The sequence below is a fragment of the Rutidosis leptorrhynchoides genome, chromosome 6, assembly GCF_046630445.1.
Source record: "Rutidosis leptorrhynchoides isolate AG116_Rl617_1_P2 chromosome 6, CSIRO_AGI_Rlap_v1, whole genome shotgun sequence".
NCBI classification, from domain to species: Eukaryota; Viridiplantae; Streptophyta; class Magnoliopsida; order Asterales; family Asteraceae; genus Rutidosis; species Rutidosis leptorrhynchoides.
The window spans coordinates 420,360,969-420,377,350 of NC_092338.1; the positions used below are offsets into that span (position 1 = coordinate 420,360,969).

General features: G+C 34.6%; 3 protein-coding genes across 4 annotated transcripts; all 3 read right to left on the reverse strand.

Annotated features, from left to right (window-relative positions):
• Positions 1-1,816: 1,816 nt before the first annotated feature.
• Positions 1,817-4,671, reverse strand: LOC139852818 (peptidyl-prolyl cis-trans isomerase FKBP18, chloroplastic-like). Of its 2 annotated transcripts, none has more exons than XM_071842155.1 (6): positions 4,368-4,671; positions 3,873-3,946; positions 3,690-3,776; positions 2,426-2,575; positions 2,259-2,318; positions 1,817-2,152 (listed from the first exon to the last, which is right to left on the reverse strand). In XM_071842155.1, exons 1-6 carry the CDS (start codon positions 4,618-4,620, stop codon positions 2,090-2,092), a joined length of 687 nt encoding a protein of 228 aa, XP_071698256.1. In that variant the 5' UTR covers positions 4,621-4,671; the 3' UTR covers positions 1,817-2,089. The 2 variants fall into 2 exon arrangements, with proteins under 2 accessions (XP_071698256.1, XP_071698257.1); XM_071842156.1 differs by having other exon boundaries at positions 3,873-3,943; positions 4,368-4,670.
• Positions 4,672-5,261: 590 nt separating this feature from the next.
• LOC139851729 (MLO-like protein 9) lies at positions 5,262-9,162 on the reverse strand. The gene is made up of 15 exons (XM_071840882.1): positions 8,969-9,162; positions 8,779-8,836; positions 8,462-8,685; positions 7,843-7,959; positions 7,619-7,676; positions 7,449-7,537; positions 7,109-7,183; positions 6,926-7,014; positions 6,787-6,836; positions 6,467-6,507; positions 6,112-6,285; positions 5,911-5,946; positions 5,761-5,828; positions 5,616-5,676; positions 5,262-5,525 (listed from the first exon to the last, which is right to left on the reverse strand). The coding sequence occupies exons 1-15, from the start codon at positions 9,089-9,091 to the stop codon at positions 5,289-5,291; spliced, it is 1,500 nt and encodes a 499-aa protein (XP_071696983.1). The 5' UTR covers positions 9,092-9,162; the 3' UTR covers positions 5,262-5,288.
• Positions 9,163-9,747: 585 nt separating this feature from the next.
• LOC139852061 (protein S-acyltransferase 21-like) lies at positions 9,748-15,708 on the reverse strand. The gene is made up of 10 exons (XM_071841279.1): positions 15,232-15,708; positions 13,653-13,766; positions 13,429-13,549; positions 12,903-13,102; positions 12,665-12,733; positions 12,016-12,087; positions 11,796-11,924; positions 11,494-11,574; positions 10,865-11,074; positions 9,748-10,742 (listed from the first exon to the last, which is right to left on the reverse strand). The coding sequence occupies exons 1-10, from the start codon at positions 15,274-15,276 to the stop codon at positions 9,867-9,869; spliced, it is 1,917 nt and encodes a 638-aa protein (XP_071697380.1). The 5' UTR covers positions 15,277-15,708; the 3' UTR covers positions 9,748-9,866.
• Between the last annotated feature and the right edge of the window lie 674 nt (positions 15,709-16,382).

Sequence of the window (16,382 nt, forward strand, 5' to 3'; positions counted from 1 at the left end):
AGCTATCTTGAAGGAGGAGGGGACACCTTGACTTATAAGTCACCCACTAGATTTAACTCTAGGCGATGAGGGATCGTTACAATACCCACCGGATTTGAACGCCACCGCCTTTCAACCCTGTTTGAACTTCCTTAAGGTGGTTCAAATATTATGCAGCAAACAACGAGAAAATTATACCATTACAATCCGGGTTACCCGATACATTTTCACAATCAGGTAAAGGTTTATGGCCACCTATCACAACCCGATTAACTTTGGAAACGAAATCAAACGAAAAATAAATGTGAAAGAAAGCGGGAGAGAACCAAGGGATCACCTATCTCATTTCCTCAAATATGAGATTTAAAGTTATTAACATTGCCAAGCTCGACCTCGAACAATTTATGAATATGCTTTACGCAACTGGATTCGATAAATACAAAAATGTTCCTTATATTTTCCAAAGAAGCTGACAGTTTTGACACATGAATCACCTCCACTAGATGCGAAGATACATTCTTAATGTTCTCGCGCTAAGCAAATTAAATCGGTACACCCAGTGGCGATTCCAGAAATTTAACTCATTGGGGTCCCCATTTTTTTTCCAGTACTAATTATATTTGAATTTGAATGCTATTTTAGTGGTAGTTTACTTTTAAAAAACTAAAAATTCAAAAAATGTATGGGGTCCGATTAGTTAAATTTAGCAGTGACCTATACAAATTAAAAGAAACACTATAAATATGAAAAGTGTATGGGTCCTACAGTTAAATTTAACGATGTCTTAAACAATTTAAATAGTATTTTCTACTAAAATATTTTAAACTAATGGTGTCCCGTGACCACACGAGTTTTTTACTAGTAGCGAAAACAGAAAAAAAATTCACCAGGGGCTATTTTTTTTTTTACATCGCAATTTTTTTATGGTCAAAATATGGAGGCTTCGGCCAAAATATGAAAACTTTTCGGCAAAATACGAAGTGTATCGGGAAAATCTGGAGGCTTTGGGGGCAAATATGAAGATTTTTTAGCAAAACAAATTCACCTGGGACAAAATGAAAAAACTCAAATTTTTTTGCACTAAAAATAAAAATCCACTCGGGTCATGTGCCCCCCTGCCCCCACCTGCTTCCACCACTGCTTCTGACTAAACTTGCCACTGGTCAACCCAAGGAAAACGAGAGAAACAAGCGGCCCTTGATTCGAACGGTTTGTTTGGTTGTTTCTTTGCGTTACTAGGTGTAATTGACTTGGTTGAGCTATCCGTGAGTTAACCGGCTAAACGCTCGATTCGAAAAATTGACTTTTTAACGAGTTTAAGTCGAGTCAGAAAGAATTTGAACATCACTTTTAAGCTTAAGCTTTAAATTTTATGTCGAATCGAACAATGTACATTTAGATTAACTAATTATATTATATTATTAATAATAGTAATATAAGATATATTATATATAGACGATCGTATAATATCAAACGAGTAGAACTCAAGCCGAGCTCAAGATTGCATGATATGGAGCTGGAAGTTAATAATTAGACTTGAAACGATTTGCGCTTGAGCCTTTTAAATCTTAAACTAGTCGAGTTTTAGCCTAATCGAGATCAACCTCACCTCTGTAGTAAGAAGCCATTGAACAAGGTCTATTCCTTTCTGTTGTTGCCAGCACTTTCGCGGGTCGAGCCGTAATTCTTTATTAGAAAGGGCAGGCAAAGCCGAAGGCTGCTATCCCAATAGGCCAATTTTGTGGTGACTCAATATGACAAGATGTCCATCTCGAGCTATAAAAAATCCTTATAATAGTAATAGTTTTCAATAAAATATGATCCAATCTTGTTTGACTTAATAAATAAATTACTTTATTTAGTACGATCTTTTATAAATTTGCAATTTTGTTACACACTTACACATGTGGTATATAAATACAAGTGTTACAAAGTGTTATTTGTAAATTGTAATGTACTGTCATGTACAAATTCATATTACAAAGCTTCATACACTTTACAAAAAAAAAAAAAAAAAAAAAAAAAAAAAAATATGTAGCTCTCCATACTAAAACTACCTCTGCAAGCTCATTGGAAAGAACAAGATGCAGATACTAGCAGTCCAGTAAAATTACTTTCCTTCAGGTCTCATTACTTGCAATAGCTCAAGATTCAATTCGAACGTTGCTCCTGGCTACAAAACCGAAACAAAGAAACCTAAAAGCATCAAATCCTGGTCTTTCATCAAGTCAAACAGACCAACTTATGAGTAAAGAAAGTTAGTTTGAAAAATGACGCACCGGAATTTCATTCATTCCCTTTTTACCATACCCTGCTTCTGGGGGTACAATCACCCTCCTCTGTGCAATAAATCAATAGCAAATGTAACTTTTAAAAGGAGGATAAAAAATAGGAATAGTTTCTAAATTTATAGGCAAAAATACATGTGGGTATGCTAAAAAATCACCTTTCCGCCCACTTTCATTCCCTCCACAATGTTGTACATGGCGGGAGGAGGTTTTGGTGCAGCTTGAGCGGAAAATAAACCATTAGGGTTGTCTACAAAATCACGTTTACGTTCTCTTCCTGGGGGAGCTCCAACCTTAAACTCGTAAGGCTACTTAAGGCCATAAAACAAACATGTCAACATACTAAACCATCCATGTCAGTCATGGTAAATAGTAGCCGAAAAAAGAAAGAGAATTATGATTTTGATGGGTGAAATATTATAATCCGGAGAAGCATGTAAGAAATTTTAGCGAACATTTAATATGGTTTTTGAATGGAGAAACACTTTGCAAAATTCAGTTGCCCTCCCTTTTTAAAAGTACGGAACCGGTACCGAACCGTACCGGAACCGAAAAGTACCGGTACCGAATTTACCCAATTTCGAATACCGGTACCGTACCGTTTTTCCAATACCGGTACCGGTAATTTTCGGTATTATACCGTTTGTCCCAAATTTACATTTTTTTCGATTTTTACATGTATTTAATACGGTTTAAATACGTTTTTTTCGGTATTTTTCGGTACCGTACCGAAAAATACCGATACCGAATTAGCTTAAAATCAAGGACCGGAACCGATACCGAATCCCGATCGGTACCGATTTTCGGTACCGGTACGGTACCGGTTCGGTTTCGGGAAATCTGCTCATCCCTAGTATTAACACAAGCTGACGTAAAAAAATCAAACTTAAACTCCAAAATACATATGGATTCTTTTAATTATCACGAAAATTTTGACAGTGGATAAACTAGGGTACAGGGGGTCCTAGGGGCAACGCCCCCTAACGGGCTTCAAACCTCAAACATGACCAGGTTTAATGTATGTGAAAACAGTTTTCGGACAGAAAACAGATTTATAACTTGGAATATCACAAACACAAAGCACACACACATAACCATTGTGGATTCTGATTCTGGTATAAAAAACAGACTCATTTCTCTGAATTTAATCCCAAAGTGAATTTCGTGAAGCCCGGGCATCAATTAGGGTCGAAAGATTGCTTTCGGAAAGTGATACCGACACTCGGCTCACAGAGATTATCCAGATTGAAATCTTACCTTGTTTACACGAAATTTCCAACACAACTCAAATCTGGGTCTTATAAAACATATAGTTTTTACCTCAACTCACTGTATAGTGTGCAAAAATCTGGTTCCACATAAACAAGTCACTTTATTGTGTGCATAAAGAAAAGCGCATGAATGGGGACGGTAGAATTAAACCTGTGCAATGGTACGGTTTCCAGCTAAAATCTTAGATTCCCTGCTTGAAACTGCGGTAATTTTGTTGTAAACACAATCAAAGTGCACCTGCACAAAACCACAGCTCAGTGTAATCAACCCTAAACCTATAACAAACACAGTCACAAACAGAATTTAGTTCAAGGATTAAGATTCAACACAAACCTGAACAGCTGATCCCTTTTCAGCTGTGGGGCCCTTTCCTTCAACAAGATCATAGTATTTCAACCCTTCAGCTGCTTCAAAGTTCAGATTCAGGAAACTCATTAGCAACGGTAATTTTCTTCTTTTCTACAAATATTCTTGCATAATGAACATCTAGTTGTAAATTAAGTATGTCAACCATACTAAACTAAATGTATTAAAGCTTGAAACTTTAATCTGCAAAACAGTATCAACCATCTTATCTTCAATTTTTCTGAACCACATTTTTCCCAGCTGATTATATATTAGTAAAAAAATTACTGAATATCCATTCCTACAATCCTATTATTACAGAACCACCCTCAAATGCCATTAATATGAATCACATTCCTTTCATCTTGTATTCCCAAATACAATTTCTAAGCACAAAACAAGATACTCATAAAAAATCAACAAATTAATCATTTTTCAAAGTAAACCCACGTAGTATACTAAAAAAGGTACTAATTGACTAACATGTAGTTTGATAATCTTCAAGTGGGATAATTTTTCTATTGCGCCTTTCTCTTGCCAAAGATTCTTGAGGATTTGAAATTAGGGTAAGTGGAAGCACAGATATCAAAATTGCTGATCTTCTTGAAATGGGTAATGCCAAAAATGGTTGATTTTGATTTGTATGCAATTCTTGATGACTTTTTATGGGTCTGTTGTATGAAATCATGTGATTTTCAAGATTTATTTTTTGCAAGGAAGCCATAGCCATGGTCATGTGAAAAAGACAAGAACCCCAAAATCACAAAGCTATCCACTTTACTTGAACCAAAATTTACATCAGAATCCCTCCAATTTTTCAAGTTTTTTATTTTTATAAGAAAATAAAAATAAATGATTAAATGAATTTTGTGTTTTTCTTTTGCGAAAATAAAGATTACTACTGTATTAAAAGTAAAATTATGATACCTTACATGAAGGATTCACAAAACCAATACATCCAAAATAACCATTAAGGATCGCAAAAAGTAAACATGCTAGATCGAAAATTGAACGTATTCATTTTTGACAACTAATGTGTGGGACAAAGATCAGTCTCTTTCGTCGTTGCGTGTTTCTTCTGCTTAGCTCGGCTTTTAATAAAGGTAAATAAACATCCATAAATTTTACCAAAGCAGAAACGACCGATTCTAACAATATACAACGTTATTACACAAGATACAAAACAATGTAGCGTTATTCAGCTAATTTGACTATGTACCTACTTATAGTAAATCATAATAATGTTAAACTTGAAAGCAACCAATATAGTCACTCAATTTTTGTTCAAAAGTCACATTTTACTATTGAAGAACAATGTCTTTGCACAGCTAAGAAAACGTCTACACATGTAGATTCTCGTGGATTCTGAATGCACTTTGATTGTGTTTTATAAGGTTAAAATAACTAGGACTTATCGTCAGGTATATCAACACTAGCAACAATGTTGGCAGATGGTCTAGACGATACCGTTGTTACTGAATCACCTTTGACCTTGACTTTAGCATCTACAGGTGGTACTGGTGGATTAGTCAACGTCTTTGATTTAAGACTTTTGTCCTTCTTTTTCACATGTTCATGCCAACTCTTGAGAGCTTTCGATGTGTGTTCATCAAATATAGACTGCTTCATCGTTGAACCCATCTGAATATTGAAGTTTTTCATGATTAGTTTTCAACGATGTTATTCATTTTTAAGGGATTAAGTTATAATGGCTTTGTTAGTTAAAAGTACCTGTGTAACAAGAGCGTAGAGTGGAAGTATACTGTAGCTGCATAAGCCTTGTACAAGTATTCTGTGAATACATCAAGAATCATGAATATTAAGATAATGTCATAGTAATAATCTAATACGCAGTATTAAGAAACGAATTACTTACCCTATAATGACTCTACCGTATTGCATAAAAGGATTTTCGTAAAAGCAAGTATCAAGTCCAAACTCATACTGCAAGATATAAAGACATCACAAGTGTTTTTCGGTACAACTAAACGAGCAAAGTATTAGAATGATTAGAAACACTACTTACCCAAATCCAAAAGAAGTGTGTTATCTCAAATGAATTCTGCAAAAGAAAATAAAAATTCAATTGTTTCACCATACAACATTTATTAATTTTGTTCTTATATCTACCAAATTCATTGGTATTTGTATTCTAATCATTGTTTTATTTGAGTTTTCAACAACGATTAGGAGTTTTCTTTTTACAACAAATGAATTGAATATATACCTGAAACAGGGTGAGTTGTATAAGGTATAAAATTAATCTAGGCTGATTAAACCAGAAGTGTCTGTCAGAAAGTTCCACAACAGGTATCCCTTGTACAACCGATTGTCGTTCTTGAATTTCAACAGCCATTTGTGTTACAATTGCTTGAAGCTTTGTTCCAACTGCTAAGATAATCTTTACCAGAATCAATGGTTAGTTATTAGTTAGTCCTCTTCTATTAGCCAAATCAGCATGTACATGTAAAACAATAAATGTATTATGGACGTGTTATCTAAAATAAGGTATTGCACTTATTTCGGGTGTATATTGTTTATGCCATTGCGCAGATCAATGAAAGATGACAAGAGATGCTTACGATAACAGGAAATAGAGAAAGATATGTCATCGCACGAGCTCCTGCATGCATTACCCATAACTAATCAAAACACTGCCCTTTTCAAAAAAAAAAAAAAAAAAAATATGTAGACAAAATGGGTAAAATGTAGTTAAGTTAACATGTGGTATGGTAAGTTTGGTACATATATTTTAACTACACAGTAATAATTTTTAAGTATTAACTAAAACAGCCTTTATTGTTAAAACCATATATTATATATCTTATTAATACAGTAAACCAGTTACAGTGTTTCAAAAGCTAATATCTATGATATTAAGATACAAAGATGGGCGTGTTACCATCAACGTTTGCAAATAGAAAAAGGACCGCAGTAGCCCATAGCAGTGGGCTGGAAGTGATAAAAAAATGTTAGAACAACAATGGAAGAGTAAGATTGAATAAGTTTTAACTATTTCATCTTAATTGTAACAGAATTACCTGATTCCTACAATTATTTTAAAGTCATCTTCTAATGACCTCTTTATATATTTTTGAAAGTTGAAGTGACTCCCAGGAGATAAATGAACCTGTATATGAAAAATGGAACAAAACTCTCCATTACGCGAAACTTAATCACTCGATGTACAGAATCACATAAGTATTGGATAATTTAGAACTCACAGAGAAAAAAGCATGGCGCATGGCCAAGTAATCTGATCTACGAACAGACGTAAAAAACTGCCTAAAGAAGCAAACCTGAAACAAATGACATTGTAAATAAGTTTATAATCATTTTAATTCTTGTATGTATGTAAACTAATCACTATAATAACTATTTGTTACAGAGTAACCATTGGAATTGTTAAAGTTCGCCACGAACGTACTATTTTAGTTTTTTTGTTTATGTTAATTAAAAAAAAAAAATCAGTTTTTACTGAAATTGCAAGTACACTAGTTATGGTACAATACTATATATGTATATTTTAGTTTCTATTATGTTATTTGGTTATAGTTTACTTACAACATAGAACATTGCAGGAGTGTTAACCAAAGCACCCGTGTGATGTTTTACAAAAGATAGCTCCTTAGTAAGACGGTACTTTGATGGATCTGCACACGAGCATACACGAATTAGTTGTCTAAAAAGCGTCAAATGTCATGACATCATTATACTTATATCCGTGATAATACCAGCGCCAGGGTCGTGATCCTGCAAAATCTCTCTTTCCCAAATTTTCCACATTCGAGTCTGTGTATATAAGAAAAAACCATAGCTATTAAGTGAGCACACTGTTTTCATTAGCAAATGAGTTTTTTTTAACCATTATGATATAGTTTGGTAGCCTTAAATCAAGCATATTAATAAACAAAAGTTAATTATTAAAGTAGTCAAAGTATAAATAAATGATTCTAACCTTTGCTCTTCCAAATATCATTGTGAGGGTACTATAAAATACATGAAAACAAGCCAAAAAAAATATAAAGATGTGCAGTTGGTGCAATCCTGCAACTGATATTATTTGCTCATATCCCTGTCACAGTATACAACATTTGAGTTAACCAGTCGTTAAACTAGCCATTTATGTTTGTTGAAATAGTATGAAGATAACAATGACTCAATTTTTTATATTGGATACCAGACTTTGGTTCAAATTGCAAAACACGTTTGAATGAAAAAGTCTACCTAAACAAAATTAGAGCAAATTCATTATGATTTATACAATTTGCAAATGCACTATTTTGGATTTCTTTTTTATAAAATTGGCTACGAATTTCAGGTGGTATGATATATGCATTTAGCAAACGAAATAGCTTAGTTGTTGGGCTCGTGTTATTGTTAGAGCCGAGGTATGAGGTTCAAATTTCACTAACAACATATTTTGGGGTGGTCGGGTAAAAGGTTCAAAAACGGTAACGAGATAACCATGTTAGGTCGCGTCATCTGAGTAAAAAAATCCCTTTGAAGTTTACCAGTTTATCCGTACCCATTTACCCGGTATATACATTTGGCAATTTGAAATACCACATTTTTACCTCTTTGCATTCTTTTGGTGGGCCATCTGCTAACTTTCTCTGATCATACCACAACAATCTCCTAGTCTCTACCCCACCACCATCCTCATCTATATCATCCTTTTCATATTTTTCTTTCTTGCAGGGCAAGAAATCTTTTGTAAGATCCTTCGATACACAAATCGACGCAATATAGTTCTGGCTAAACACCAGTAGCAACGAAATAAACCCGAGAACCATAAGCTCTGCAACAACAAATACATTCCGACATATTATAAAAAAAACATACACATTGATATAACTGAAAACAAAACATACAAGAACCTTAACATATGTACCATTTTTAATTTTTTCTAGTGCTTCCATTAGCCCCGGTTTATGTCTCTTTTTCAAAAGCTAAAACAAAAAACATTTCACATGTTAGCAACCGTATTGTCAAAAATTTCATGATCTGCAAAATATGATAATTGATTGATTATGAGATTATATAAATGTAAACAGCCGCAATTAGAAAATCAAGATACTTACATGACCGACGGTATGAAGACTATGTTCCAACATTACTGAGATTATAACGATGACTGCACAAACACAGGCAACGGACCATGTTGCCGTTTGGTCGAGCATTCGTTCATCTCCACCTCCACCCATTTTTAAGTTATTTTAGGATCAAGGTTACAGTCTCACAATAATCTTCCTCCTATTTGTTTATGTTTAATGCCTTTTCCGACCATAAAAAATGGCAAACAATCTAATTCCCATCTGCAACAAAAAGAAATCCTGTTGATTTGTTTTTTTGTTTGGAAAAAGAAAACCAGACAAAAATGGGAAAAGAGATTGTTTTAACTAACTTGAACCGGGTTTTGTTTAGATTGAAGAAAAACTAGTTAACGAGAGTGTTAATAGGAGATTTAGTTATCTGATTATAAAACCATGGCCACAAGATCCTCAATCCTCAAAAGGGCATAATATAGCAAGCAAAACATCTTGCAAAGTTTTTGTTTTTTGTTAAATCATTTACAATTTAATATTTTAATCATCTAACAATATGCTTGACAAGGAAAGAAAAAAAACTTTGTAAAAATTTACACAGCTAAATGTATTTTAACCTAATTTGTATTGTATGTAAGCTATAAATGTCACCTAAAAACATGTTAAGAATAGTTGGTGATTCTAAAACCATGTCAAATAATCAGCTTTATTACAATTTCTAATCTAATTCTAATTCTACATAATTTGATGTTAAATAAATAAACACAGATTTAAAATCATATGCAGCCACACATTCAACCACTTACTGAGCTAAATTGAGAAACAAGTCCAACTTTGATAATTGCAAAGGTCAAAGTCAAACATTTGAAAAAACTACTCTACAAATTACAAAAACAAATCCTATGATAAAAAAAAAAAAAAAAAAAAAAGTACATCAAATGTCTCTATTTAATCTTTGCTGAGAAGGATCACTTGGAACAAACACCGGAAGCTGCCCACCGCGCTGTAATCTACCCTGTTGATAATAACTAGACGTGTTGGTGGTTACCGCAGCATTTGTGGTGGTTTCCCTATGTGGACCACCACCGCTGCCGCTAGGCCCAACTAGTGGCCCACCAAAGAAAATCGATTGACCCGTGTATGTAAGCTCAGTGCCGGAACCCTGAGAGGACGAACCACCACCTACGGCTTTCACCGTTGCAGCAGACACAAACCGGCCTGCTTCTTGATCCCAATATACAGATGACGATCTCGTACCTTCATTGACCGCCGTGTTTCTCCTAGGAACCTGTGGGACCCGCACCGGTGGTGGCAGTGGCACTGGCACCGGCACAGGTGCGACTACAGGTACGGGCTCGTGAGAGAAAGGAGACTGGGTCCCGGAAGACTGGTACATTGGGTTGAAATGATCCCTAGCGGGTGGTGGGCTGCTCATGTTACTAACAACACTATGAGCACAAGTTTCGGTATCATCACGGCTAGCTCGACTAGGCGGATATGAGCTTTTGGAGTGATTGAACCGATGGTGATGGGAACTATTCGGGCTGCTTTTGATGCTCGCGTTGCTGCTAGATAACTGATCGGGGTCGTATTGATTATGTTTAGAGCCAACAGGTCGAAGAACAGAAGAGGAAGCTCGGGCTTTAGCACCTGCTTTCATGGCTTCGGTTGAGTCCAGTTTTGCGAGCTTCCATGCACTGATTCGAACAGGACGGTTAGGTGGTCGTTTACCCTTGTCGCCTGGCTGGACCGCATCCGGGTCAACTGTTGATGGAAGTCGTCCGGGCTCCAGATGAGGAATGACTTCGTCCTGATTTCAGAACAAGAGATTATTATCATCAAGTGAAATGAGCATACTTTAAAAACATTGATTTTGGTAGATAGCTCAAGGGTATTTTAAGACATTTCATATATGAGGGAGGGGGTGGATACCTGATGATCCATAAAGATTCTTGGAGGAGTACACCAAGCACCTTTATATTGCAAACCTAAACCAAGTGAGCTGCTGCGGCCACTCATAGCAGTGACAGCAGAGCTGGTTGGGGAAGATTGCAAGCTTTGTTGATCCATTCCGTCTATCGAAGGTCCTGGAGGTTCGCTTTGGGTCCTCATCGCAACAACGTATTCATATGTTGTGATACCCTGCATTGAGACATTACATCATATTCATATGTCTCAAGTCGACACAGGTCAGCAGGGGTTGAGATGACACTTTTCTAAAAAAGAAAAAAATATTCTAGAAAAAAAAAATATCAGAATAACGGAACTCTTTTTGTAATGTCTCAAGTCGAAACCAGCGCAAGTTGAGATGGCATACTTTTTTCTCAAAGAAATATATTTTAAAAAGTTAGTGAGTCAAAATAAGATACAAAATGTTGATTCAGAATAGTAAAATCTTTGGATAAGTTGATTTGGGAGGTTTTATGTACTAAGATACAATATGGTTGACTTCGGCCCTCTTTGACATGTCATCTTTCAAACTGAACTTATTTACTTAACTCAACAAGAATAAAACATAGCCTGGGCTGGCCCACTAATGGTCAAAATTGCCAAGAACAAACCTTGCGGATTAGAATTATGTGGAAAAAGAAGAGTTCTCCAAGTGGAATAGTGGCTAGTAAGGAGACAAGTGTACAAATAGCCTGCAACGGAAGCAAACAATGGTAAAAATAAATTAAAATTGGAACGTGTTTAATTTTGACCGTAAACATGATTATATCCTCTAAAAAAGCACGATCAAAAAAATTAAATTTGAAGAACTGATTTTATTTTATTCTATAGATAACAAGCAAATGAGTCACATAAACATTTAATTTATGGAATTGGTAAATGTCATTATAGCAGGTTAAAGAAATAAACATACCACAACAGTTGCAAATGGGGCTCGACTAAACCCTTCTCCAAGTCTATCAGCAATTTGGTCTTCCGTAGCATGTTTATTAACAAAGCATCGAACAAGAACAGCAATACCAACCCCACATTCAAACGTGAGCTGAAACAAAAATAGAAGACAACAGTTGAATTTGACAACTTCGTTAATAACCGAAACAGAGAAATTTCAGCTTCTTAATTGTAAGACGTACCCAAACAAGGCTGACAGCCATTAAGCTTACGAACGTGAAGTAATTTTTCCTGCCTACACAATTGTTTAACCACTACACACACAAAAAATATAAATAAGAAAACTAATATATATAATTTAAAAAACTGGATACTGTGACTGTATAGATAAAGGCAATGTTGAAACCAAGCAATGCGAATAATAATAGTCGAAGGTAGCAAATTTAACTTATGTGAAAATGGGCATAGTTACATATTAAGCTAAAAAAAAACTTAGCTACAAAGAAAACGGATTGAACGATTCAGTTCGCCAAATGTGTACTCAAGTGTTTACAACCTCCAAATTTACTTCATAACATAATACTTGATCATTGTTCTAACAATAGTTCATATTAGTTATTTATGGGATTCAGAAAGAATGATGAGTCAACACAAACCATAACCATATTAGAATTTGTACTCCTCTAGAACCATTATACGCCTTGAATGTTTTGCTACTAACAATCATATTAGAAGATATAACTGTAAAAATTGACAAACACATAACATGCACTTAGTGTATAACACAATCATTTAATGAGTACCATTTACATGTTTTGAGAAGCTATAACAATAAGACACTGACCTATGTTTAGTTGATAAATGCTATAAAAATCAAGTCTAGAAACTTACCCGACAATGATGATCAAATCCATCAACACATTTATCACAACTTCTGCAATGTTTGCTGAACTTGCGCACCTACAATAACCCAAACAAATTTGTTGCTTCATATAATATACTAAATAACTTCATTGATTAATAATTTCTTACTAAACAAAAGCCTTTATAAATATTGTTGATAAGCGTAGAATGTTTCGAAATTTGGATTAGTAATTTACGTTAAGGTAGAAAAACACTATGTATATACCTCTGCATTGCACAATGTACAGAATAAAGCCTCTTCTTCTCCTCCTTGTTGCATCTCTTCGTCGTTACGGCAATCTTCTTTGACAATACACCCACAAAATACCGCCCCAAATTTTGAACAACAACCGGAACTACCGTTATCATATACTCCTCCGTTTCCATAACCTGACTTGCTAATTTCTCCAACAGAAGATCCATTTCCTGAAATCGAATTGACATTTGACCAGTTCGACACATTTGACCAATCTCCATTTTAGCTAAATTTTAAATAATTTAGCAGTTTAATTCTTTATAGAACATACCACAAATCGACACACTCTTTCAAAACATTAATTAGTTGGAAAATAATTCTTTGAGGAACCTCAGCTAATAGTAAATTTGGATTATTTCATATTACCAAATTGGAAATGTTTTTGTTTCATACTGTATGTAACAAGTGTTTTGACTTCTCCAATATTCAAGCACATATTTTTAGTGTCAGCTACTAAAAGTCTCTAAAACCATTGCACAAGAAGTGAATCACTAACCACGAACTTCGGTACCATTATGAGACCTATTTGGCGATGGCCGTCCCGGTTCAATTAAAATGCCAGGATCGGCAGGGTCAATAGCTGTGCATCTTACGTAGAGAATAAATACACTAAGAGCCTGAAACAAGATATCGTTCAGAATAAAATATAAGCAAAGAAACACAAAAGGGTGCATAATACATATACATATAATGATAAATTTAGCGGGGAAAATCATTTACCAAGAATGAATAAACACCAATGGCCACATGCTCATAAATATCCTTTCCAAGAAAAGGAGAGAAAAATGCGTAGAAGGCAACGGACAACAAGAAGAATACTGTAATAGCCACAACCTGCACATTTAGCATGTACTAAAAAAAAAAGCGAATCTCAAAAAACAAAACAAAAAATGGAAGGATCGAACCGGAACGCAATTTATATAATATCTAAGGAGACAAACATGTACAAAACAGTTTACAGAAAAAGAGGCTTACAAGTGATAATCAGAGCATACTTAATGGATAAAACATTGTATCTCGATTATACTAAAAAAAAAATAGATTATACGCCTTCTTTGACCATATATGGCACATATTATTATCTATTAAAGGAAAGTTTGGACAAAACTGTTTCGGGTCAACACCACCTGCCCTTACCGAATAACATCCTGTTATGACTCGTTGCCAAGTAACCTCGTTGTACCACATTAGCAAAACAGTACTTTTTGGGCTGTTACCACGTGCTTTTAAAGTGATAACCAGTTCTGAGTGTTCAACCATATCCATAACTATGATTCCAATAGTAGTATTTTAACTTCCTTGAGAATATGTAACTCACATTAAAGTTTTGCATAACACATAAATGTTGCATCAAGTTTATGACATCCCCAAAACACTATAAGTTACAAGATTCATAAAATTATAATTGCATTTCATCTGCGAACATCAAACATTTTTTTGTAAAGTAGCTAGCAAAGTAGCAAAACAAAATACTCAATCATACCGAATAAATCGTTATGTTTACTTTACAGAGTATATCTCAAGCAGTGCTTTTCTTGAATTTGTGAAAGGTATCAACTTTTCAGTAAAAAAGTAAATAATCAAAATCATAAGACCACAACTTACAATACAACTAACAGTATAATTTCATTCATAATCAAAGATTAAAGCAAATGGCAGAGGTGTATGGATTAATTATGATGTTCTGACTAATTATTATAGTCAAAATAACAAAAAATTCAGAAGAATCACTTAACAAGCAACCATATCAATCATCCATACAGATGTAAATTTACTTAAATATCTGATGTAGAATTAGACTCAAATGCTAATGGGTTGATAGACAGATTGTTGAAGACATCAAATGCTTATTTTGGAGAATGTAATGATCGGCCCAAAACATGGTGGAATGGGCCTGGTTGACATGCACGTGGAAAGTAGCTGGAAGGATTTGAATGCAATGAGTTTCAATTTTGATAAGTTTGTTTGTTTTAGATTAGGATTAGTTTTCTTTATCCTTATCTAATTAGATCCTATTTCCTAGTCTTTTGTTTAGTATTTATATTTGGTTATTGTTTGCAACAGAACTCAGTTTTTGGTATTAATATTTTCCTTGAATAAAAAAGCCGAGGCTTTTGTTTATCCTATGTGTGTTCATCAATCATTAATTAATTTCTGTTTGGCCACGATTCACGCATTAATATCCTTACTTCCTAATTCATTCATACTTCTCATCAAACAACAATCAAAAAGTAACACGTACACAACAATCAAAGTAACAAATTTAGCAAAAATAAAAATAAAAATAAAAATTGCATACCTGAAAAGTATGAGCAGGAAGTTCCCATCCATGGCGTCTAGCCATTATTAAAAACCAGAGTTAAAACCTAAATCCCCAAAATCAAAGACCATTCAAACCCAGCGAAAACACAGACAAAAACACCACCATTGTCAGCATTAAATCTCTTAATGTTCTCACGAATTAGTCATCAAGTTGAAGACTTGATCTTGACCCAGATGTTAAAACCGAAAAATAACCGGACCCGGAAGCTTGATTTATCAAATTCTAGGGTTTTTTTGTTGGGATTGAGTTTTAATTGATCAATGAGAAGTGAAAGAATGGGAGGAGATTTGGGGGTTTTTGGTTTCTTAAACTATGATTAGTACTACAAATTACAATCTTGAAAGATGAGCAATTTGTTGGAGTTTAAGTTTGTGAAGTGTGTGTTTGAAAGTAGTGCTACTTCTAGTAGGCCTGCTAAGCACAAACTTTGTAGTCGGAAGTTACTGCACAGACACCTTGCCGGCTGTACAAACCTTGTATTTGTGTATTTGGGTATATGTAATGTTGTATAAGTTTTCAAAGCATGACAATATTTAATTAATTAATAATAATAATTTTTTATTTTTTTTTGAAAGGCCAACAACAATTTTATTAGAAGCACGAAAGATACAAAGAAACTCGTCCGTGTTGCAAAGAGAGCAACACCAAAACACGACAAAAATAGTTACAAATTACAAATTAATAAGATAGTAACTCGGGTTTGATAACCAAGTTAACCAATCCAACTTTGTTTTATTTTTTCCCAACCGGTTTGAAATCCACTCGAATGCCATGACTTGAATTTCATTTAGCGCGATCGGGCCGTTCCACTTTTTCCCATAAAAAACCGAATTATTCCGCTTCTTCCAAATTTGGTACATAGTTATCCACCTCATTGCTTGCCACACTTTTGCTCCAAGAGAACTCGCGGTAGTGTTACTAACATCATTGACAAGCTCGGATATACTAAAACTTGAATACACGTTTAGACCCCAACATTTAAACACCCTTTCCCAAACGTCACGAGCATGCTTACAAAAAAAGAGAGTGTGGTCTACCGATTCAAGGTCTTCATCACAAACGGGGCATCTAACATTGCCAAGATCAATACCCCGTTTGTCAAGTTCAACCCGAACCGGGAGTCGCTT